Below are 25,036 nucleotides of genomic sequence, written 5' to 3'. Positions count from 1 at the left end.
TCTAATATTTATAATGTACATACAACTTAATGCAAACCATGACAACAACAACAACAAAAGTAGACAAGTGCTGAGAATTAAACTAAATAATAGCTACACATGAAAAGCTAGAAAATTTGTATCTAATAAATCATGAAATAATGGAGCAAAAAAAAAAGGTTGCCTATTGAATTTTACAGATATTTTCTCTAAAACACACACACATAAAATGATTTATTTTAAAGCATTTTCAGCATTATGCTCCTCTACACCCTAAGATATTATAAGAAGGTATGCCAGGCGTTTATTTTCACAGCTAATATTGTTAGTTGCTATTTGAAGTATCTAGCTTCATAGCAAATAAAAGTAAACAAGAAGGGATAGATATCAAGCTTATCACAAATAACAATATGTTATATAATTTTGAAATAACAATAGACCTGGTGTGAGACAGCAATGCTCAGAGTTGTTTAAATAGTAAATAGTAAATTGTTTAAATAGTAGAACAATTTCTTAAAGTATTATTTTATTATACAAACATTAGAGAAAGACTGGGGATGAGAAATATAACAAAAATAAAAACACAAGCCAACAAGTAAAGCCCAAAACAAACCAGCAACACATTTAACAACAGGACAAAATAAATAAATATAAAACAAGAGAGAACAAGACAAAAGCAAAATGCATTGAGGAAACAAAAACATCACTGAGAAAACCAGCAAAGAACTAACTAGCTATATTTCAATGTTGATTCATTTGTTTTATTGACAGTCTAGTTAAAGATTTCTCTAACTAACTAGCTTCATTTCAATATTGATACATTTGTTTTATTGTCATAGTCTAGTTAAAGATTTCTCTAACTAACTAGCTTCATTTCGATGTTGATACATTTTTTTATTGTCATAGTCTAGTTAAAGATTTCTCTAACTAGCTAGCTTCATTTCGATGTTGATACATTTTTTTATTGTCATAGTCTAGTTAAAGATTTCTCTAACTAACTAGCTTCATTTCGATGTTGATACATTTTTTTATTGTCATAGTCTAGTTAAAGATTTCTCTAACCAGCTATATTTAAATGTTGCTACATTTGTTTTATTGTCATAGTCTAGATAAAGATTTCTCTAACTAGGTATATTTAAATGTTGATACATTTGTTTTATTGTCATAGTCTAGTTAAAGATTTCTCTATCTAGCTATATTTAAATGTTGATACATTTGTTTTATTGTCATAGTCTAGATAAAGATTTCTCTAACTAGCTATATTTAAATGTTGATACATTTGTTTTATTGTCATAGTCTAGTTAAAGATTTCTCTAACTAGCTATATTTAAATGTTGATAAATTTGTTTTATTGTCATAGTCTAGTTAAAGATTTCTCTAACTAGCTATATTTAAATGTTGATAAATTTGTTTTATTGTCATAGTTTAGTTTAAGATTTCTCTAACTAGCTATATTTAAATGTTGATACATTTGTTTTATTATCATAGTCTAGTTTAAGATGTCTCTAACTAGCTATATTTGAATGTTGATACATTTGTTTTATTGTCATAGTCTAGTTTAAGATTTCTCTAACTAGCTATATTTGAATGTTGATACATTTGTTTTATTGTCAGAGTCTAGTTTAAGATTTCTCTAACTAGCTATATTTAAATGTTGATACATTTGTTTTATTATCATAGTCTAGTTTAAGATTTCTCTAACTAGCTATATTTGAATGTTGATACATTGTATATTGACAGTCTAGTTAAAGTTTTTTTTTCTTTCTAAGTTTTTGTCATTAAGCAAATACTAAGAGACTAAGACTTGAAAGCACTACAGCCACACAATAAGATGGGATAATAGCCATATCTTTGAAGCAGTAGTAGTTTACTGGCAAATAAAAAAAATAAAGAAAAAACTTAAAGTGAACAAAAATTGTTAGAAACTTACACCTGCATAGAACATTTTGTTTCGGAATCTACTGTTAAACTTTTCCGGGTTAGCCTCTGAAATAATGTAGGAAATAATTCATGCTACATCATTCATGCACATTCACTACTAGATCTAGGAGTTTATCAACATTAAAACGAAACGAAAAAACCAAATTGAATAACTATCTAGGTTCTAGCTTATACTACAGTATGACCCGATGAAATCAACGAAAATATATTGACAAGGTTGTTACCTCGAGATTCATGAAACTCTAAAGCCACATGAGCATCAGCTCCCAAGCTGAAATAATTGTTGAAGACCTCTAAAGGAAGAGTATCAGTGGTCATATCTTCAGTTATCTCCCCTTCTGTGCTCTCGTTGGTTGTTACTTCGATGTTCCACCTGAGACAAGAGTAGACAATGCATTTAGTCCCATATAATAAAAGATGTTCAACATTTGTACATAGTCAACAATTCTGTGGCAAAACACATAATTGCTATTTTCTTTACAACAAACACACAAAAAGTTGTCTCAAGTAATTAAACTAAGTTTACATCACAGAAATAACTTTACTGACCTGTCCAGCTGAACAACTTGACCATCTTCAATGTTGCATAATATTTTAGAAATTGGTTCATCTGTATAACCCTGTGGCAATAATTACAGTATTGTATAATTAAACAAATGTTGGTTTCTTTTGTAGAGATATTCATGTCATCTAAATAGTAAATTTTTTTTTAGGGGAGAAGGGAATGGAGGGTAAAATTATATTTTAATGTATAGAAACATTTTATCCTAAAGACCTATTTCAATGTATAGAAACATTTTATCCTAAAGACCTATTTCAATGTATAGAAACATTTTATCCTAAAGACCTATTTCAATGTATAGAAATATTTTATCCTAAAGACCTATTTCAATGTATAGAAAAATTTTATCCTAAAGACCTATTTCAATGTATAGAAATATTTTATCCTAAAGACCTATTTCAATATTTAGAAACATTTATCCTAAAGACCTATTTCAATGTACAGAAACATTTTATCCTAAAGACCTATTTCAATGTACAGAAACATTTTATCCTAAAGACCTATTTCAATGTATAGAAACATTTTATTCTAAAGACCTATTTCAATGTATAGAAACATTGTATCCTAAAGATCTATTTCAATGTTTAGAAACATTTATCCTAAAGACCTATTTCAATGTATAGAAACATTTTATCCTGAAGACCTATTTCAATGTTTAGAAACATTTATCCTAAAGACCTATTTCAATGTATAGAAACATTTTATCCTGAGACCTATTTCAATGTATAGAAACATTGTATCCTGAAGACCTATTAAACACAAACAATTACAGTTAACCAACTTCAAACCAAAAGTATTATATTATTTCCATTCACTTTATAATTAAGAGTCTGTGCATGAAAGAGAAATGGTCATGGCATAACAGAATGCATAGAACTACAAAGTTAGGTAACAGCTATAAATAACTTACTCCACCCCAATTGAGGGTCCTGGCCAAGTCATTGCCAGTTCCAATAGGAAGTATACCAACAGGAGGTGGGGGAGATAACCCAAGTGCATCAATGGTTGATAATATCCAGCCCACAGTGCCATCACCACCAGCAGCTAGAATTCTTAAATTAGGAACTTTTTTGTACAACTCCAACCTATAAGAAAAAGAACAAACATACTAACTGTAATCTTTAAGAAATAGAACAGCCATACAAACTTAAACTAATCAGAGACATGTACATCAGAACAGAAATGAAAAATGAGAACAAAAAAAGTTGACTTTTTTGTTTTGTTGTAATTTTGATGAAACATTTGAGATGCAAAGTAAGTGTTGACAGTTCAAGTTTTGGATTTGAGATTTCATACTCAAAAAGTAATTATTTACTAACTTATGTTATCCCAACAGTAACTTTTTAATAAATTATATTACAAATAACTCATATTTCTTTTACCAGGTGACAATTTTAAATCAAATTTTTCTTAAAGATAAACTTGTACAATTTTCCTCTTGGTAAACAATTATCATTGGGTTTTTTTTCTAAGTAAATAATCAAATATACATAGAAATACATTTAAATGTGTTTCAGATATTCAGAAAGAAACAGACAAAAATGTGCTAAGCACACTCCTGCTCTATTTTGGTGAACAAAACACATACCCCAATCTGGGGCCGCCTTGTGAGAGATCAAACACTTGTCGAGGATTGAGCATCCAGCAAAACTTGTGGTAGAGTTTTGAGCCTTGGTTGCCACCACTTTTTGGGTTGATAAAAACTAAGACAGGTTTGATGAGAGGCGATGGGATTGGTTTCAAGAGAAATGGTCGGAAGTCTTCTTTGCTCTTTCTTTTCTTCACTGACACTTTCCTTTTCTTACTGGTTCTTAAGGAAGTTTTAAATGAACCCTGCAAACAGTCATTTTCAAATACAAAATGTCAAAGAAAAGTGAGCACATTTTGAAGAAAGTTGCAACTATCATGGATATCTGCCTTTCACAAAGCAAATGTTTTTAAAAAATCAGCACAGATGTCCTTTTAATTAATAACCATAATATGGGCAGAAATAATCAATGTCATTGACTTTTAACTCCAACATGGATAAAGTGCCTTGTGGCATTGAAAAGAAATAATATTATAGAGATATTTCAACAGAAATGTAAAAGGATAATTTAATTTCATCAAGGTGTTGCAGTCTAGCAAACCTGATCATTTTTTCTGAATCTCAAACATTAAATATAATTTAACAGTGTACTGAATGTCTCAATGTCGAGTCATGGTTTGTGATAGTGATCCTAAGTTTCAAAATGTCTTCAAAAAAGTTAATTTTTTATTTCATTATATAACATTTCTATATAGCATTTAGTTTTAAATCACAACCAAGTATCTCAAATTGATTTTATTTTGTTCTTGTGTATAATTTCAACTTTTTAAAAACTCATAAATTTAACCTTAAAAATTAAATTTAAAAAGAAAAATTACAATTTACAATTAAAAAAAAAAGGAATCAAAACAAGACATTCTCTAATTGAGTAAAAATCCAAGTACTATAAACACATGCAATATAAATGTTAACATTTCATAAGTAAATGAGCACAAATAAACACACTAGTTCAGATAAGTTGCTTGTCAACAAAAAGAGTTAAGATATGAAGTTAGAAAATGAATGATTGAAGATTATCTGACAAAGCTATCTGGAAGACTCCTAAAATTGACTTATTTATTTATTATACTTATTGATCTTATTGGTTTGACATCTAGTCTCTCATTTCTAATTCTACACTATATACTTACTATACAACAAGAAGAGATTCATGTCACGCTTTTACCAGAAGTACAAAGTAATCCATATCCCAACATCCATATCTAGCTATTAATACTAAGACAAATGTTCAACCCAATGAACATGCCAACAAATAAAAATTTAACAATGTTGAAATGAACTTGAAAAGAAAAACAAAGTGACAACATACACTTGTCTTAGTGAAATTTTAGACTAGACAGTTTTAAACTAAAGTTGCTCTATGTCCTGCTATTTATTTCAATTGATTTTTTAAAGAATCTAACATATTTTAATTTATTGCTACTTAAACAAACAACACACAATGTAAAACTGACTACAAACACACAAGTTAAAATGCAAATACCAAAAATAGACCAAGGTAAATACAATAAAACAGTAATTAGAACTAGGACCTTATGAGCTACATTCTTCCATATAGTTTGTCTCACCAAGTCACTTGCTCAGATCTGTCTAGTAACAAAACACATTTATAAGGCTAATGGAACATTCAAACAACAAAACTGTCATATTCTAATGGAAGAAGAAAAGAACAAAGTTGTCAGTATTTTAAATCTATAGGAACCATCTTGTGCACACCAGAGTGGACCAGAGTTTGAGTTGAAAACTAAATTGCACTGAATAAACAAATGTGCTGGGTTGTTTCTTTTAACATTCTATTTTAAACAAAAGTATTTTTTTTAAACTTAAAATTGTTTTGGCTTTTGAGGAATACATATAAAATACATGGACTTGTGCAAGGGGTAATGCTTATCAAGAAAGCCTAGACAATATGTTTAGCTAGTAGTAGTCAGCTTTTTTGTGCTAGAACAACACATTCTTACATTATCTAAATCTAGAAAAGTATTCCCAAATTCACCTCCTTCCCCCCCATCTACTAGACAAAAAACAACAAAAACATAAGATATTAGTCTCTGGAGGTAGGTCAGATTCTTCTCTCCCTTAGGTTGTAACAGGTCAGATTCTTCTCTCCCTTAGGTTGTAACATGTCAGATTCTTCTCTCCCTTAGGTTGTAACAGGTCAGATTCTTCTCTCCCTTAGGTTGTAACAGGTCAGATTCTTCTCTCCCTTAGGTTGTAACAGATCAGATTCTTCTCTCCCTTAGGTTGTAACAGGTCAGATTCTTCTCTCCCTTAGGTTGTAACAGGTCAGATTCTTCTCTCCCTTAGGTTGTAACAAAGTTGACTGCTTGTCTCAGAACCATGAAGGAGTTCCAAAGTGTCCAAGGAGATTTGATGATTTCGTAGATTCTCAGGAGAGAATGTCTGTGTATCTTGAGGTTATCAGAGCCTTCCAACAGAACAAGACTTTTCTCTATTTCTTCCTTTCTGCAACATGGGTGTTGACATTGACAGTTTCATAAGTATCTGCTTTCTGGAGGAAACTGTATTATTTTTATCTTCACTGAAAAATTATTGTTCATCATTTGTTGTTTTGGGAAAGGGGGGGGGGGGGTAGTATGTCTTTGAATGACTCTCTCTTCTTTTTTCATAGGGCAACCACACTATCTCATAATGAGTCACATATTAAGAGTAGCTTCACTTCTGTCTACAGATCTAGGAGAACAGTTTCTTCTTTTCAGCAATATGATAGCCAAGTGGGGTGGTGGTGGGGGGGGGGGGATATTCCAATAGATGATTAACTTATGAATCTGAACACTTTTTCCTGTAGAATTTCATTTGTTGCTGTGCAAAGTAAAAATCTGAGAGTGTAAAGCAAATGGAAATCATGAGTACTCATCCACCATTGTCAATAAGTATTTGTTTTGAGAAGCTGAGGGGAGTTACTCCTTGATATCAATACTTACTCTTTGAAAGAGTTGGGTAGCCTTGAAAAGAGTACTTGTAGACTATTTAAAGTTGCTTCAGTTCATTTCATTAAAAACCTAGCAGACATCATCACATAATAACCTAATAGTGCTCCTTGGATAAACTTTTCAGGTCACAAAATGATTGTTTCTTGAAAAAGTGTTCACCACAGCATTAAGTTTCCCAAGTCTATCTACAACAACATACTAAAAATTGTTATGTTCCAGTCTCTATCTTTGTATGTTTTCATTTTCTCTTTTTTAGTCTGTAAAACATAAAGGAGACTGAACGTTGATCAGTGTGGTGAAATGATAACAAAATAACAATGCAAACTTCAACAATGGCAGTTTTTTTTTCACCTGCTGAGTATCCAAGTTCACTGTTATAGGTTGTTTTATTTTTTTAATGCAACAGGATGGACATCTTGGTTTAGGAAATTGGCAATTGCAATATCAGAAGCATCTGTTTTTATGATCTATTGCAAATTTATCAATGACACCACAGCATTTTCAAGTTCTTATATTCAGTTACTGCAAAACTTCCTTCATTTGCTTAAAGGGAAGAAAGGATTAGTTATTCACTACCAAATGGATACTATTGGAAAAGCAACATTTCACAGTTTATTATTAGATAACTTATAGACTAAGATAAAAAAATCAATTCTATTGCAGAAAAAACAAGAATCAATTTCTAATGAAATGTAACCCTTGAATCAATTGCAATGCTAACATCCAGCACAATAAATTGCAATAAGAATTAGAAGATAAAGAATAACACCAAATCAGATTGACTTCATTATAGGTTGTATTGTGCACAACATAGAGTGACACTTTTATTAAGACAACACACTACATCAATATTGTGAACACAATCTCATGACATAATACAAACATAGATAAAGTAGAACAAATTCAGCACATAATGAAATGAATTTAAATTAGAATGGCCAGTTCTCTCTCTCTCTCTCTCTCAATGAAACAGTCTGGCAAGAAAACTTTTTGTTGTTTTTTTTTGGCTATTTGTTTTTTTGTTGTTTTTCTTTAAGTTAAAAAGAATATTTACAAAAAGGAGAAATAGAAGTAATAAGTGTTGAGACTAAGTATAAAAAAACCACAACATTTTTTAATTGTGCACTAATCAGTGTAAACAGTTGTGTTAAACCATATTAGTGTAGAAACATTAAATAGTACAATAGGAACAAAATCACAAATAGGAAATTTGAGAAAAAGAGATACAAATGAATGCCTGTTATTCCACTAACCTTGCGAGGGAGCTTAATGATCCATGATGGGGGTACAATGATGCTTGCATGAATACCCAGAGTGCACTGTTCTTCTATTTGTTGCATCATAAAACATGTGGTTTTATTGTGGTAGGCAGCTTTGCACCATGAACAGCTGATTGCAATGATATCCTGAAACAAGTTGTACATTATTTTATAGGTTCATCTCTAGCAATAATAAGGTTGAGACATTTTCAGAATGAAATAATCAATCTAAGAATATTTAGAAAAAAAAATTTATTTAAAAAATAAATTCATCTATAAGTTGAAACACATTATAGTTTTTATTCTGCAACTATCAGTAGAAATGATTTATGTACTAAGATGCAGAAGACACTTTGATTGCTGGCAGAACATTAAGGGTTTCCATGGTCCAAGACAAGAGTGTCAGGCTCAGATGGTGAGTATACTCTCATGAATCAAATCAAACCTCTGAAAACAACTTACCTTATTTTGAAATGAAAATCGTTGTTGAAAAGACTGCGAAGACAGAAATATAAAATAGATATATTTTATAACATTGAGATAATACATAATAATTAACATAAAGAAAACAAAGGTAGTAATGAATTGAAAATAGTTATTACTTTAAATATTAGAAACATGTTTCCTTCATCATGTCTAAAATGCAGTAAAGTTTTTAAAACTATACTTTAGAACTGAACAGTGTTTTTTTCAAAAATGATTATCAAATAACTTTAGACAACTATCAGCAGCATTATAAACAGTGTTATATAGATCTATAAATGTTAAATCAAACTGGAGATAGGTCAAGTACTAAATCTTAAGTTCCTAATATATGTCAATATGTCAAAAACAAAAAAAAACAGTAGCATGAACATTTCAACATATGGAAGGGGATAAAAGTAAGTTTATATAAATAATATAAGAATATGTATAAATATATAAAAAGACAGAAAAAGGGTAAACAAAAATAAATACATTTTGCTTAACTCATTCAATACGTATCTTCGCACAGTGCGCCAAGGCGATTTCGCTAGACTATGTATCGCCACAGGCTGCGCCAAACATATATTGTTTCTTTTAATGAGTATTTCTACTTTTTAAAGCACTTTTATTTTTAATACTTTTCATTACTTCTATTCAGAAGAGGTTCAACTTCCTTTATGTTATTTTGGTTTGATTATAGTGCAATTTTTTTTTTGTTTTTTTTTAATAGAAGACATTTTACCACGCTGTGTTACAGTTTTTGACTCAATGGCTTCTTCCAGTGATAGCTCTAGACGTAAGGATAATAAATACAGATGTATAACGGCTGAGGAAGCCAGTAAGATGATTCTATTCTATTTGATTCTGAATCGGATGATGATAGATCTAGTGATAGTAATAGTGATATTCTAGATCTAGATCTAGAACTTGACAGTCTTCAAGACTGTGCCTCTCAGTCTAAGTCTAGCAAAAAAAGGAAGGAACCTGCTTTAGATTTAGATCAGAATCCAGGGAAAAGCATGCAACTTAGCAGAAGTATTTCTGGTAGACCTAGGCCTAGACCTATTTTTGATGAAGATTCTGGACCCACAACTTATATTTGATGACACTGACACAGTGATGAAGACATGAAGATTATGATCCACCAACCAGACCTCGCCCTCAGACTCCACTTGTGAAAAAAACTGCTTCATGTTAATCAACTAAAGGGAAAGGGAAATGTTCTAGATCTACTAGTCTTCATTCTGTTGATACCAGCACTACAACTAGGTCTAGTACATCTAGTTCTTATGTCACTTCTGACTCTGCAGATTCTGAATGGGACCATGTTACAACTGGAAGTACTAAAAATAATTTCAGATTTCACCCTCTGATAATGCCTGGAGTTTGCACTGATCTACTTTTAACTGATCAATCTTATCCGCTTGATTTTTTTCATGCAATCTGTGATGACAAAATAAAAGAAAATTTGATAAATTCTATCAATTCATTCACAAGGACAAAATGCCAACTCAACAACCCACCACGAAAGCGATCTGTGTTCGGACGATGGACTGATGTCACTGGAAGTGAGTTAGACAAGTTTATGGCGGTGCTGATAAAAATTGGAATTGAAAAAAGACTGGCTATTTCAGACTACTAGACAACTGCAGAATTTTATGCTCCTTGGATTCACCATGTGTTCAACAGAGAACGCTTTCAAGATATTTACCACACCATGCTTCACTTTGGCGATGAAGCATCAGAAGGAAAAGAAAAAATAGAGCCATTCATGAATTTATTGACAGATAAATTTAGAAAATGTTTCTATCCCTTCCAGGAGCTCAGCATTGGTGAGAAGGCTATTGGGTTTAGAGGTAGGTGGCAATACAAGATGTTTAAGGCCACTAAACCTAGCAAATATCACATCAAAACCTTTGGCCTGTGTGATTTGGCAACCGGCTATGTTGTCGATATTTTGACATATTTGGGGCAAATACCTCTTACAATCCTGATGCAGATAAGGATGGCGGACAAGCTGTACAGGTTTTTGACACCCTTCTTAAACATGTGGGAACAGGGCAAAAAATGTTTGCTGACCGTTTTTATACCACCTGGAAACTCATCAACTATTTGCTGCAAAAAAAAACAACAGTTCTACACAGTTCAACATCAACAGACTTGGTTTTCCAAAAGCAGTCAAGAGTTTGGTTTTGCAACACAGGGAAATGAAAAGGTTCCTCCACAAAGAAAAAACAATGCTCTGTGTTGCTTACAAAAACAAAAAAAGCAACAAAAAAATGTCATTATGATTTCTACAGATGCTGAAATGGGCACAGCAAAAGTGAATGACATTAGCAAGCCTTCAATGGATGACACATACAACAGAAACATGAATGGGTGTGACAAGTTAGACCAGAAAGTGACCTACTACTGTGTTTTTGAATTGTTTGAAATATGTCAAGCCAACTCCTACATTTTATTTTGCCTCATCCAGAAACCTGGTGTGAGAAAACTGTCTCTGAAAGACTACAAGCATGTTCTGATTCGACAGCTAACACAGAATGTTGTTTTAAATGAACATATCAGAGCTCCTGGTAGACAACAAGAGACAAGTTGCCTGGAAAAGTCTAGTCAGCATATAGTGGACTACAGAGACAGAGACTGTATTTTTTGTTTGACAAGCACTAAACGGGCCAGAATCCATTTTTTTTTGCTCTGGATGTGAAGCAAAGCCTCATTTACATCCTATGGGATGCTTCAAATCCTTTCATGAAGCGCAATAACTTTGTTGGCCGTTGGACAATGTTTTTTCTTTCATTTTGTGTATATAGTGTAAAAAGTTCAGTTTTCCATAGAAAATGAGTAAAAAAAAAATTCATAACTTTTTTATTTCTTGTGCTATTTCAATAAAACTTTCCTACTTTCTTACAAACATATTTTGATATACATTGTGTAAAAAGCAGCTTCTTTGGATTAATATTTATGGATTTCTATAACCGTAAGTTGAGTTTTAAAGTTTTTTTAAATATTTTTTTCAACAGTGTCATACTTAAAGTTTAATCATTCTCTTATTAATGTTTACAGTATAACATTCCTCATTCAATGACAAAAACATTGATATGCTATGTGCCATAGAAACTAAAAAAAATGATTGTATATAAGAACATACAATACTATTACTAGAAAATTTTTTTTAGCCAATTCTTTTTTTTTGCTCTATTGCATTGACAAAAACTACCATATGGAATGAGTTAATGTGAATAGTTTGAACCATGCATATCTCCAAACAGAATTGTGGTGACTCTCAAAACTATAATAAGAAAGGAACATAAAAATTAAGAAACACTTATTATTACACTGGAATGTAAAAAGAACTTACAATCTGACACAGAAAGCCAATGGTCAAGATGGAAAGAATTATTAGTGGAAGTATTATTCAATGACCACTGAAGCTGCTGACACTTTTCCACATCAAAAATATCAAGTTTTAAATACAGTGGACTGACAGACTAACAAGAGAATTACATACACAATTTTATTTGACAAGTTCATGTACTGTTTAGAATTCAACAAATATTTGCTTCAATTATTCAACTACTAAAAACTATTATTTTAAACTTAAAGTCAAGTACCTAGATCAAAACAATTACTTCATAATTTTGACTATGTCAAATCCAATATCTTATTTATGGTAATTTGGGTTCTAGAATGTTAGCTTTTTTATTTTATTATAATGAGTGATCTTAATAGAAAACAGTGATTTATTCTTTTTTTTAGCTTAATAAGAATGATAAATCTGAAAGATCACTACTAAAACAAAGCTTGATAAGATACAATTAAAATAGTCCTAAAAAAAAGAGTTATCATACATCACTTATATAATATGCATGAAGTTAAATAGTTACAAAGCTTATATCAACTCACTCTGTCTGTCAGTCTGGTAAAAAGTGTGTACACATTATTTCTTGAACCCCTTTCTTCGATCAAGCTGAAACTTCGCACAATTATATATTGACATAGACAAGACATTAATCAATAAAAAAAATTTTTTTAAAATTAGACAATTATTACTGGTAATTCATTATTTTGTTTACTAGTAACAAGGGAAACTAATACTTCAGTATTCACAGATATGGCTAAATTTGTTGGGTTTAGTCCTCTTAAATAATTTGTTAATGCTATTTCTCCCTCACAAGCATTCTGCGATCAAGTTGATGGTTTAAACAATTATTTAATGTACCTAACAAAACATGAATCAATAAACAAAAATACACAATAAGTCAATTGATTATTAGTAATTAAATATTTTGTTTGATATTAAATAAGGGAAATAGCTTGTACATTTTTGGTAGATTTTTCTTTAAGGACAGAGTTCTTTCCCTTAAGATAAGTTTTTTTTTAAAGATTTTTTTCTATTTTGCTTGTTTTAATTTCTCTAAAAAATGAGTGACAGTGACAATGATTGAGAGTACACAAACAAAAACAACAATGTCCAAAGAGTAAGAATTACTCCCACCAATAGAAACAATAGATTACAAACTCATGAACTAGAGCTGGAAATACAAACTATTAGTCAAGAAATTAGTAGGGGAACTGTGGTGACAAAATCAGTCGGGGGAACTGTGGTGAAAGAAACATAATGAATGACAGAGCACAGAATATAAGTGAACAACAATGAATCAAAACAGTTGAAATGTACATGGTGTAGAGAAGTGTATTACACAACAGGGATGACACTTCTGATCTAAAACTTACATCCATGTAAGGACAGACAAAAGAGACATCTTACCTTGTTACATTGTTTACATTTTCCTTCCTGTCGCCTCCGATGAACCCAATGATGTCTCATAAATGTTTGCTGCAAACACACAAAGTCTAATAAACATTGGACAATAAATTTATCAATAAATCTTCCCCAACTTGAAAAGAAAGCTTTGACAATATCCAGACACAAAAACATTGACATGTGTTTTCAGATGTGATAAAGAGCTTAGAATGATGCCCTGAAATAAGGAAACTATTTTTATAAGCATATGCAGGCATTATCTAAAGTACCAGCTAGCTAAGAGGATCGGGAGTGCAATGGTAGGTCACGCTGGATAATATTGACCATCTAAAGGTAAAAAAGAAAGGTAGACTCCAGATTGCATTTTCAAAGATGTATTGAAATTAATAATTAATGATTTACTCTATAAAATATAAACAGTAATGTCCTTTTTTTTGTATACTTGTAGTGTAACTGAGTTGATTTTCTGCGTGCGTCCAGCGTGTCTGAAGGTCATGGCCATTGTTGTGTTTCATGTCCAGTGTGTGTGTGTGTATAGACTGCATCAGTGGTATGCTAGACGTGCTGGTTTCATTCACTGTTTACTGTAGTCTAATTTTGTCGAATAAAGCCATGTTATTGGTATTCTAGTCGTTATCATTTCATTACAATTAATTCGACAAAATTATGTATCTGGATTAGTGTTGGATTCCTTAATCTACAATGGATAAATTACTCAGACCGAAAGAGTTGGACATTGATCCTAATGCTCCTCTGGCCTCAGAAAAATGGACTCACTGGTATGACACATTTCAGAATTTTCTTTCGTCCATCAAGGATATTAACGAAGACTTTAAACTAAAGTTGTTGAAGAATCACGTATCTGCTATGGTTTATATGCTCATCAGTGATGTATCGTCCTATTCGATGGCCATAGACACACTCAAGACTACTTATATTAAGGTAAAGAATGACATTTTTGCTAGACATTTGGTTGCTACATGTAAACAGCAGCCGGGCCAAACGGTAGAGTCCTTTATGCTAAAGTTGCGAAGCCTTGCCCGGGACTGTGACTTTAAAGAAGTAACTGCTGAACAGCACAGAGACATTTGCATTAGAGACGCCTTCATAACGGGTCTGGCATCCAACACTATTAGACAGCGGTTACTGGAAAAGACATCTCTTACTCTACAAAGCGCTTTTGACGAAGCTAGAGTGTTAGAAACAGCGACAAAGCATGCTCAGGCTTACAATTCAACGAACGAAATCTCCTGTGGGGCAATGAAAACACCAACAAGCTCCCATCTAGAAACATACATTTCTAATGAAGACCAGGAATTAAATGCCATTAAGTCGCTATGCTACTTTTGTGGTAGGAGGAGACACTCTAGAACTGAATGCCCTGCTCGAAATGCATTATGTCATCAGTGCGGTAAAAAGGGACACTTCCAAACTGTTTGTAAATCAAGTAAAACAACAGCCAACAAAGCTGACAGCAAAATATCACTGACCAGTGTGATAACTCCATGTACCTTGTCATCAACGCATTTCTCTGGGCTTACACAGTCTACGGCACAAGTGAACGTCAACGGGTTGCTGTTGCAAGCTCTCATAGACACTGGCAGCTGTGAAAGCTACATATCAGAAGCCATCGTCAAGAGAAATAAATGGCCAGTACGTCCGTCTACAAACAGAATATTCATGGCCACTACACATCTTTCTGAAAAGACATTAGGACATACATTTGCCGATGTCCAGTACAAGGGAGAACACTACAAAAAGGTCAAACTTTCTCTACTTGCTGGATTGTGCTCGGATGTCATCCTTGGTGTAGACTTTATAAGTCTTCATAAGGAATTGACCATACCGTACGGAGGAAAACGCAATCCTCTACACATCTGTGGTCTTAAAGCAGCACGAGTCGAAACACCGAGCCTATTCAGTAATCTAACTTCTGACTGCAGACCAGTGGCTACTAAGTCCCGAAAGCACTCAATAGGTGATAACAAATTTATTGAGTCTGAAGTTAGAAAACTCCTCTCGGACAAAATCATTGAACCTTCAAAGTCTCCCTGGAGAGCACAGGTGCTTGTGACAACAAACGAGAGACATAAAAGAAGGATGGTCATTGATTACAGTCAAACAATAAATCGCTTCACCTTACTGGATGCATACCCAATGCCCCGAGTCGATGAACTGGTAGAACGGATATCCAACTATTCCGTTTTTAGTACTCTAGACCTCAAAAGTGCCTACCATCAAATACCAATCAAGACTGAGGAAAGACCGTTTACTGCATTTGAGGCATGTGGCAAACTCTACCAGTTCTGTCGCATCCCTTTCGGTGTTACCAACGGAGTTGCATGCTTCCAGAGAACAATAAATCAAATTATTGAGAATGAAAAGTTGCAGGACACCTTTGCATACGTGGACAATGTAACGGTATGTGGTCATGATCAAGAGTCGCACGATGAGAATATGCAAAGATTTCTAGATGCTTCTAGAAAGTATGAGATCACATTTAATGAAGACAAAAGTACGATAGCCACTGACAAAGTTTGCCTATTGGGATACGAAATTTCTAAAGGCCTTCTCAAGCCAGACCCTGAAAGATTCCAGGCTTTAAGAAACCTTCCTCCCCCTCATGATATGCGCTCACAAAAACGGATCGTGGGCATGTTGGCGTACTACTCACAGTGGATCCCAAATTTTTCTAACAAAATAAATGTTTTGGCAAATAACACGTCGTTCCCTCTTTCAGAAACAGTAAAGACAGCCCTTAACGAATTAAAGCAGGAGCTGGAGAAAGCTGCCATCTTCACCATCGACTATACTCGACCTCTGACGGTTGAAACAGACGCTTCGGATGTTGCAATAGCTGCCACCCTCAACCAGGATGGCCGCCCCGTGGCGTTCTTTTCAAGAACACTCTCTAAAAGTGAAAGGCGGCACTCAGCTATAGAAAAAGAAGCCTACGCCATTGTAGAATCTTTAAGGAAATGGCACCACTACTTAGTAGGAAATCGCTTTACCCTTGTCACGGATCAACGCTCTGTGGCCTTCATGTATGACAAACAGAGCAAAGGGAAAATAAAGAATGAGAAAATTCAAAGGTGGAGACTGGAACTGAGCTGTTTCCACTACGATGTCTTGTATAGACCAGGCAAACACAATGTAACGGCTGATACGTTTTCTAGAAACGGGTGTGTGTCAGCTATGAGTCGAAATGAATTGAAACTGCTCCATGACTCTGTGTGTCATCCGGGAGTAACAAGACTATGGCATTTAGTGCGAGCGAAAAACTTACCTTTCTCTTGTGAAGATGTTAGGCTGGTTGTCAACCAGTGCAGAATCTGTGCCGAAGTAAAACCCAGATATTTCAGTAATTCTAATGGAACTCTAATTAAGGCGATGCAACCTTTCCAGAGACTAAGTATGGACTTCAAAGGACCGCTCCATTCTACATCTCGGAACACATACCTGCTAACTATAGTTGACGAATTTTCAAGATTCCCGTTTGCATACGCCTGTTCTGATATGTCGGCTTCAACAGTAATCAGATGTCTAGATAATTTATTTGGACTATTCGGAATGCCTGACTATGTACACTCTGATAGAGGTACCTCATTCATGTCAAGAGAGGTGCAGGAATTTTTACACGAGAGAGGGGTGGCCACAAGCAGGACGACCCCTTATAATCCCAGAGGGAACTCTCAAGTAGAAAGGCTAAACGGGTCATTATGGAAAGCTATAACTCTGGCCTTAAAAACTCAAGGACTCCCGGTTTCCAAATGGGAGCAGGCGTTAAACCAAGCCCTGCACTCTCTTCGTTCTCTGCTCTGTACCGCTACAAACGAGACACCTCACGAGAGAATATTCAAGTTCTATCGCAGGTCCACCTTCGGCAAATCACTCCCGACATGGTTAGCTCAACCAGGAAAAGTGTTGTTAAAAAAGGGAGTCCGTGCATCAAAATATGACGATGGTACAATAGCTGTGGACTTAATTACATGCAACCCACAGTATGCCATTGTAAGACTTCCTGATGGAAGAGAAGAAACAGTGTCATTACGACATTTGGCCCCCGTTCCAAGAGAGGGAGAATCAGAGGTGTATCAACATATGGAACATGAAGACTTTGAGCCGGAGACAAACCCTATAACACAGATGCAGGTGCCTACTGACCATGTGACTATAGAACCAATGGCTGCTCCTAACACATATGTACAACAAGGGGAAAATGGACATCAAGAAGAAGTAAATGCAGGGGCTGAGTCTCCTGTTAGAGAGCCGCTGATGTCACCAACTCCAAGCGACGGCAGTATTGGTCCTGGTAGATATAACCTAAGACCAAGAACAAGCAGACCTAATTATAAGGTCTAACATTTATTTAATTATTTTTCCATATCACAAGTTCTAACTCAGTATCTGTAGGCTTAATATGACACACTTTGAACTGATAATTTTATAGTGTATAACGTGTTTGTTTATAGTTATACAATGCTTTTCAATAGAGTAAATCTGTAAGTATTCTGTAGGGATACTAAGGCCTCTTATATCGCTGTCCTTCACTATTATTTACATGTTTATGTTCCTATAACTTTTAGGCGGGGTGATTGTAGTGTAACTGAGTTGATTTTCTGCGTGCGTCCAGCGTGTCTGAAGGTCATGGCCATTGTTGTGTTTCATGTCCAGTGTGTGTGTGTGTATAGACTGCATCAGTGGTATGCTAGACGTGCTGGTTTCATTCACTGTTTACTGTAGTCTAATTTTGTCGAATAAAGCCATGTTATTGGTATTCTAGTCGTTATCATTTCATTACAATACTGAAATATGGATCTATAAATACAATCCAAATAAAAAGATTTTTTTTTCCCTGAAAGAAATAAAAGATGCTCAACAGTTTGAGTAACACTGAATTAAAAAAAAAAGAAAGAAAATGCTCTTTTCCTCTATCTTACTTAGAGCCAATGGTTTTACATTGAAAGGGCTCAAAATTTCAGTTTATTTGAAAGAGATAACAACTAAAATAAGTCTTTCATTGCAAATATGCTTTCTTCAAAAGATTTCAACCATCTTTACAACAGATGTAAACAAAATGTAAAAAAAAAAAATTAAGAAATTATACTAGTGTTAGTTTGAATTAAAAACAGTTACCCCCCCCCCCCCCCCCCTTAAAAAAAAATAGCCAGGGAGTTTCATGGAAGAAAAGTTTTGCTAACAACCATCTTCACATAGCAGACAAGAAGAATGTTTTCATTTAAAAAAAGGAACACAGAAAAAGAAGTAGTCAAAGTTATTTAGTATAGATGTCATTTCTTTTAAAATACATTTTAGATTACATAATGTTTTATTTGCTCATATTTTTTCTTAAGCTTTGTATGTAAATATATGAGCCTCAAAATGATGTCACAACAGATAGTTATAAGAACACAATGTTGTAAATCAATTTTAGGACAACTGATGATTAATACTTTTACATTTACAATGTGTATAAAAAATGTAGTAAATTAAATGAAATAAAATGGAAAAAATATAACTGCATTCAACTTACATCTCTAAAGGTTTTTAATCCTGCTTCTCTAAATGTAGGTTTACACTTCAAGTTTTTCTAAGACAAATCAACATAATATTACATTAAACATTTTAAAAGTATTTGCTTGAAACTAATGGAATATACTATTAGTAAATAAATATGCATGAATGTTCCTTTCTGAACTACAAGTGAATTGGAGCTGTAATTTAGGCCTAATCCAACTGAATGCTTAAAAAAAAAGAAATCTAAAGACATAAACATAGTAATATTCATTTATTTGGACTAGAATTCAGTTTCATTGCTCTATATATTAAATAGTTTTGTGAAACTATCATATACATATATATATATATAAAGCATAAAAAAAAACCTGAAGACTTCTTTATTGAGCAAGGTTGGTTAATTGGAGTCATGGAAATTTTGCTAACCTCACTGTCAATAGTCAGTGCTGTGCAACTGCATCTTAACCCTAAACAAACTACTTTAAGCCATTGCACATTGTAAATATATATATATATAAGCAAAGTAAATTTTAGAACTCATTCCTCACCTACTAAACAATGTGACCAAATTGGATAAAAGACTGTTCAATAACCAACTAACAACAAAGAATGTGTAACAGACTGAACTAGTCAATACCTGTTCTAATATTCCTATACAAGCATTGTGACTCACTATTTTACAAGCAATACATTTTTTTCTTTGACCCATTTTCTGTGGAAGACATTTTAAAGTATAGACTGATGTTAGTTCACTTTCTGTGAGCCAAAATATAACAACAAAATTAACAAAAAACTTCACAATGCAAGCAAATGAATGAGTTTCTATGCTTTACCAGGCAATCAGGATCCATTGCATAGCAGTAATCTCCTGAGGAATTGGTCTCCACCCACAAGTGTTCACTGTTCTGAGCATTCTCCTAATGGGAAGAGTAAAACAGTTTCAGTAAGATCAAACTAATGCTTATCAAAAGAAAGTTCAGTTTTTAATTAATTATTTGATTTTGCAGCTATAGAGCAAACAAAAATTGAAGAATTAGCTTAGTTTAAATAGGTGGCTAGATCCTTACAGTCCAATCTACTGATGAGCGTAGTTCTTTCTTCTTATATCCAATCTCAGCATGTCTTGGGTGTAAGTAGTCTGTGTAATTTTTGTTGCTCTTTGCTATAGCTTTCCTGGACACAAAGAGAATAGTAGTCAGTAGATTTCTAGGACAGTACATAGCTAATATTCAGTACAAAAAAAAAACAAACAAAAAAAATAATAACTATTTAAAAAAATAATTTTTGTAATATTTTTTAATATTAAAAAAAAATTACACTCAATTACTTTTTACAGAGTGTTTGGTGCATATGCTGTGAATATTCAAGTTCATTTAGAATTAAAGGTAAGTGTCACGTACACTGTATCTATATTTAGCCGCCCAAGGTTACCAGCCAGAACTTGTTAGCTCGGGAAATTCCATCACGCGGCAGGGCTATGTGTCAGAATAAATGTGATTGGTTTTGAAATATTAATTATTGTACATTGAGCTGCATTTATTGGTTGGCATTGCAACGAGGGGATGTTAGACACATGACAACGCTATACCCGGGGAAAGATTCTAGATTTTTAGTCAGTGTCGTGCGGAACGTGTTAGGATTCAGATGTATATTATTGTGTAGATCATTTATTCAGCAGAATTATATTTATTCTGTTCTATTCAAGTACATTTAACCATTGTAATTATTTGTGAATAGCTTTTCCAAGTTTTGAATTAAAGCATTTGTTTTAGACGAAGAGAAGTTTCTTCATTGAATATAGTAACATACTTAGATCGACTTAGCAATTGGCAACTTCTAGATGATCATATTATCAACTGGCAACATTCTGAATGATCGTATTATCAACTAGATTTAGCTACTTCTATACGAAAATCTTATTAAAGACGATTTCGACATCCTCGGCAATCACGATCATTGATGGTGTGATATAGATCAGGATAATCTTCAACGTGACATCTATCATAGCATCCATTTTATATCTTGACATCTAGCATCCATTGCTAGATCGTAACATCTGACAACATTGCTAGATTGTGATAGTAAGTTTATAAGATTTCACTGGCTTCTGTAGCCAACAGAAAATAAGAGTAACATAAAGCCAATAATACATTGAGAAAGTCTCTTTACTTTCCACAAATTACATGAAAGAATTTTTACTCGATCAAATATATTCTTAATATCTTAAAATGATAGTTTAAAACTTGGACAAACCGGGGTAGGGCTGCAAGTCTCTCTCGACTTAGCCATCATTTACATTATTATTGTTAGGAAGTTATTTCACTTCTCTGAAGGTGAAAATTACAAAACTGACTTTTTTTTCCTCTCTCTCTCTCTGTATATATATGTATATGTAAAATATACTTTAATATTAATGTTAGATGTAGCACAAAAGAGTAAAAGTACAGTAAATTTGAACAAGCATCCAGGGCAACATAAGTTCATTGTTATGCTGGGTCATGACCTACCTATATGATGTCTGCTTCCTGATTGTAAAAGTGGAAAGTCTGTCTGGAAGAGTCTCCTCAAAGTCTGAGGAATCACTATGACCACCGGGTAAGACATTTTTAGTGACAACATTGAATCCTTGAGCCATCTACAGCTTCCCAGTTAGTCTTAAAGGTTTGAATGTGGGAAGTTCAAGTACTAGTATATGGCAAACAGAGCCCTTGTCTTTATCTTGGTCATAAAAACATGCTAATGGAAGAAAAGAATTTAAACATTAACTAATTTCACTTGTACTTATAATTAGGTACATACATTTTGGTGCATATATACTTGGGTACATACATATTTAGACACATACAATCACATACTACTCACATGCAAACACACACACTCACTCCAAGAAGTCTTGTGTTAAAGTTTCACCCAAACATACCCATCCCATTCTTTCTCACCCCTATAACAATCAACCAAAATAAACAAGATCTTTTCATCCCTATAAATGTCTATACAAATGAACAAAATTTCCTTGCCATTGTATGCACATCATGCTGAGGAATAAGGATGATTTGACCAGTAAAGAAAAATATAATATAACCGATAAAGTGAACATGAAGCTACAAACTTATCATGTTGCTGAGTTCATTTTCAAAACAAAACAAATCAAATAAATATAAAGAGTATGCAAATACATTGGAAAGGGGGGGGGGAGCCAATATATGCTGATGGAAGTTCATACAATTCAAAGTTGTAAATGAATGTAAACTATTCTCTAGTGAAAACTTGCTCTACACTGTGAAACACTGACAAATGAACAATTGTGTGATCCTAGCCAGAGAAAGCTGAAAATGAGATTTCCTTTTAAGTACAAGTTTACCACAGATAAAAATAGACACATATATTTCAACAAAGACATTCTGATTCCAATTGTAAAGATTCTTTATTGTTTCCAACATATTACCTTAATATAGTTAGTTAAGTTAATAAGCAATAAGGGAATATTAAAAATAGATCCTTTTTTTAATAATTAAGAAGTTCATAGGTCAGATGAAAGTTCACAGCAACTGGCCATTGATTAACAAGGATGTCATGAGGCCAGCACAACAACTATATGGAGGCATTGAAAACTAAAATTCACAAAATTTACTCATTTTAAAATCATTTTACAAATATGTAGAGAAAAAAAAAAGGTTTAAATATTTTGAAAAAAAAAACAACAGCCAATACATAAACCTGTACTACATTTAATTATGCTGACTAAACCTAGACAAAAAAGCTGAAGTAGAAAGACAACATGCAAAACAGTGTACGACCCAATGTCAGAACAAGTTAATAATAGAAGGAAATTTACAAGGACAAGTATATTACTTATGTTGAAGTATTTCAAAAAGAAAGCTTGGTTTAGGGTGGAAATAAAAAGAACTTATCAAACATGACATTGCAATAACCTAAATCTAAGGAAAATCTCTTTATTTCATCCACTGCATATAGCTTCAAGTGATTTAAAGAGTTTCAAAGAAATAACAACCGAAGACTTAAGATGATATACAAACAGCATGCAGAGCCTTTAAATGAGGTCCTTACCAGCTAGGTAATAGACTCTATAGCTCATAGCTAAGCAATAAATTAATTAGCATATTGCAAAGCAATTGTTTTATTAGAATATTGCAAAGTAATAGATTTATTAGCACACTGCAAAGTAATAGATTCACTTGCACATAGCAAAGTAATAGATTCATTAGCACATAGCAAAGTAATAGATTCACTTGCACATAGCAAAGTAATAGATTCACTTGCACATTACTAAGTAATAGATTCACTTGAACATAGCAAAGTAATAGATTCACTTGCACATAGCAAAGTAATAATTCACTTGAGAATAGCTAAGTAATAGATTCATTAAGACAGCAGAACTTACTTGTATTTCTGATTGTAGAGGAGCAGTCTTCCTAAGGTGAAATACGATTATCCAAGAGCACGTAACCCAGACACATCATGTCAGTAGGTAATGCTATGTCTACCAGTTTCTGAACAAAGTTTCACTCTTATGTCTCAACAATTGACTTTTTGTTGATCTGGAACATTCAACAAAATAGAACAGACAATGGCTAACTTACTTTCAAGATCAAAAATATCTGTCAGGGCCAGTGAAAAGTTTGTAACCAATGAAGAAAGGTTCTCTTTCTCTATGACTGAGTATTTCTCCTGATTACCCACACACATCCAAAAGTACCCCCTTTTTGTGCAGACTTTTACTTCCAGGTACACACTTTCAATATAGTAATTAATTTCCTGAATTCAGTGTTTCTAAAACATTATCTTTAAAAAAAAAACTTTGTTTCCATTCACATCATTACAGTATAGAACAGATTGCCTGAATTAGCCAGGAAAACCATGACTTAGCAGAGTTCAAGTCTCTATTCAACACGCATAACTCTTTTGAAGGAACATCTGTAATTTATAAGATCAGATAATGAAAGCTCAAAATAGGTCAATGAATCTTTGAAACTTTAAGTAATAAAGCTATTTTTTAACTATGCTGGGAGGAATGATTTCTCAGCTTGTAGCATAGTCATGTTTAGTTGCGAATTGTGATACGTTTAGAGAATGTTTAGTCACAATGAGTGAAAAAGTTTAATTTTATAATGACACATCACCTATCATAGAGACTTGTTTAGTTTTATAATGAATAATTACAAATTTTAGTTTAGAATACATGCAGTTTACTACACTTAAAGAGACAAATAAAAATGCAGTTTTTTGGATTATGGGTGATTTCAACCTACCTGATATAAATTGGAAAACACTAACCATAGATAAACACCAAAACCTTAAGGACATAAATGAGCTTTTCATAGAAACTTTACACAACCTAAGTTTAGATCAAATAATTAAAAAGCCAACTAGATTAAACAACACATTAGATCTCTTCTTAACCAACAGACCTGGATTAGTAGTTGATTATGATATTATCCCTGGTCTATCAGACCATGAGATCATAAAAATACACAGTCAGATAAAAGCAGTAGCCAATACAAAACCCAAAAGAAAAATCTTACTCTGGAATAAATGTAACCTAACACAACTACACCAAGCTGCATTAAACTTTCAACAAACATTCTTATTAGAAAAAGACATTAACCAACCAGTCGATGACCTCTGGAATTTCATTAAAAACCATCTTAAAAGCATTATAGAAAATCATATACCAACTAAATACACATTAAAATAAATAAATGCTGGTTTAATAATAGACTAAAGAAGCTTTGTAAACAGAAGGAAAACCTATATAGAAAATTTAAAGAAACTAAGGCAGAAAGAGTTTACAAAAAGTATATAAAAATTAAACACCTAACCCAAAAAGTAAGCAGACAGCTGCAGAGTGAATACATAAACAATGTAATATCTAAAGATAACAACAAAAACCTATAGTCATACATTAAGTCTAAGAAAATGGAAACAACAGGCATAGCGCCATTAAAAGATGAACATAACATAATACATAATGATAATGAAACT

At 33.0% G+C, this 25,036-nt stretch overlaps 1 protein-coding gene across 9 annotated transcripts in view; it reads right to left on the bottom strand.

Annotated features, from left to right (window-relative positions):
- The window catches only part of LOC106066333 (diacylglycerol kinase zeta-like), a 72,029-nt gene that overhangs the window by 24,055 nt on the left and 22,938 nt on the right, over positions 1 to 25,036 (bottom strand). For all 9 annotated transcript variants that reach the window (XM_056031818.1, XM_056031809.1, XM_056031817.1 and 6 more), the window contains 14 exons: positions 23,436 to 23,592; positions 21,541 to 21,769; positions 20,101 to 20,206; positions 19,867 to 19,950; positions 19,671 to 19,745; positions 19,050 to 19,106; positions 13,520 to 13,588; positions 8,746 to 8,778; positions 8,278 to 8,430; positions 4,071 to 4,315; positions 3,393 to 3,567; positions 2,470 to 2,540; positions 2,145 to 2,293; positions 1,910 to 1,965 (listed from right to left, as the gene is read on the bottom strand). In XM_056031818.1, the coding sequence (XP_055887793.1) occupies positions 1,910 to 1,965; positions 2,145 to 2,293; positions 2,470 to 2,540; positions 3,393 to 3,567; positions 4,071 to 4,315; positions 8,278 to 8,430; positions 8,746 to 8,778; positions 13,520 to 13,588; positions 19,050 to 19,106; positions 19,671 to 19,745; positions 19,867 to 19,950; positions 20,101 to 20,206; positions 21,541 to 21,668 (1,401 nt within the window). In that variant the 5' untranslated portion in view covers positions 21,669 to 21,769; positions 23,436 to 23,592. The remainder of the gene's footprint in view (positions 1 to 1,909; positions 1,966 to 2,144; positions 2,294 to 2,469; positions 2,541 to 3,392; positions 3,568 to 4,070; positions 4,316 to 8,277; positions 8,431 to 8,745; positions 8,779 to 13,519; positions 13,589 to 19,049; positions 19,107 to 19,670; positions 19,746 to 19,866; positions 19,951 to 20,100; positions 20,207 to 21,540; positions 21,770 to 23,435; positions 23,593 to 25,036) is intronic.

Source organism: Biomphalaria glabrata, chromosome 6 (genome assembly GCF_947242115.1).
Source record: "Biomphalaria glabrata chromosome 6, xgBioGlab47.1, whole genome shotgun sequence".
Classification (NCBI taxonomy): Eukaryota; Metazoa; Mollusca; class Gastropoda; family Planorbidae; genus Biomphalaria; species Biomphalaria glabrata.
The sequence above is the reverse complement of the archived record's forward strand: the minus strand, read 5'-3'. Positions and strand labels throughout refer to the sequence as shown.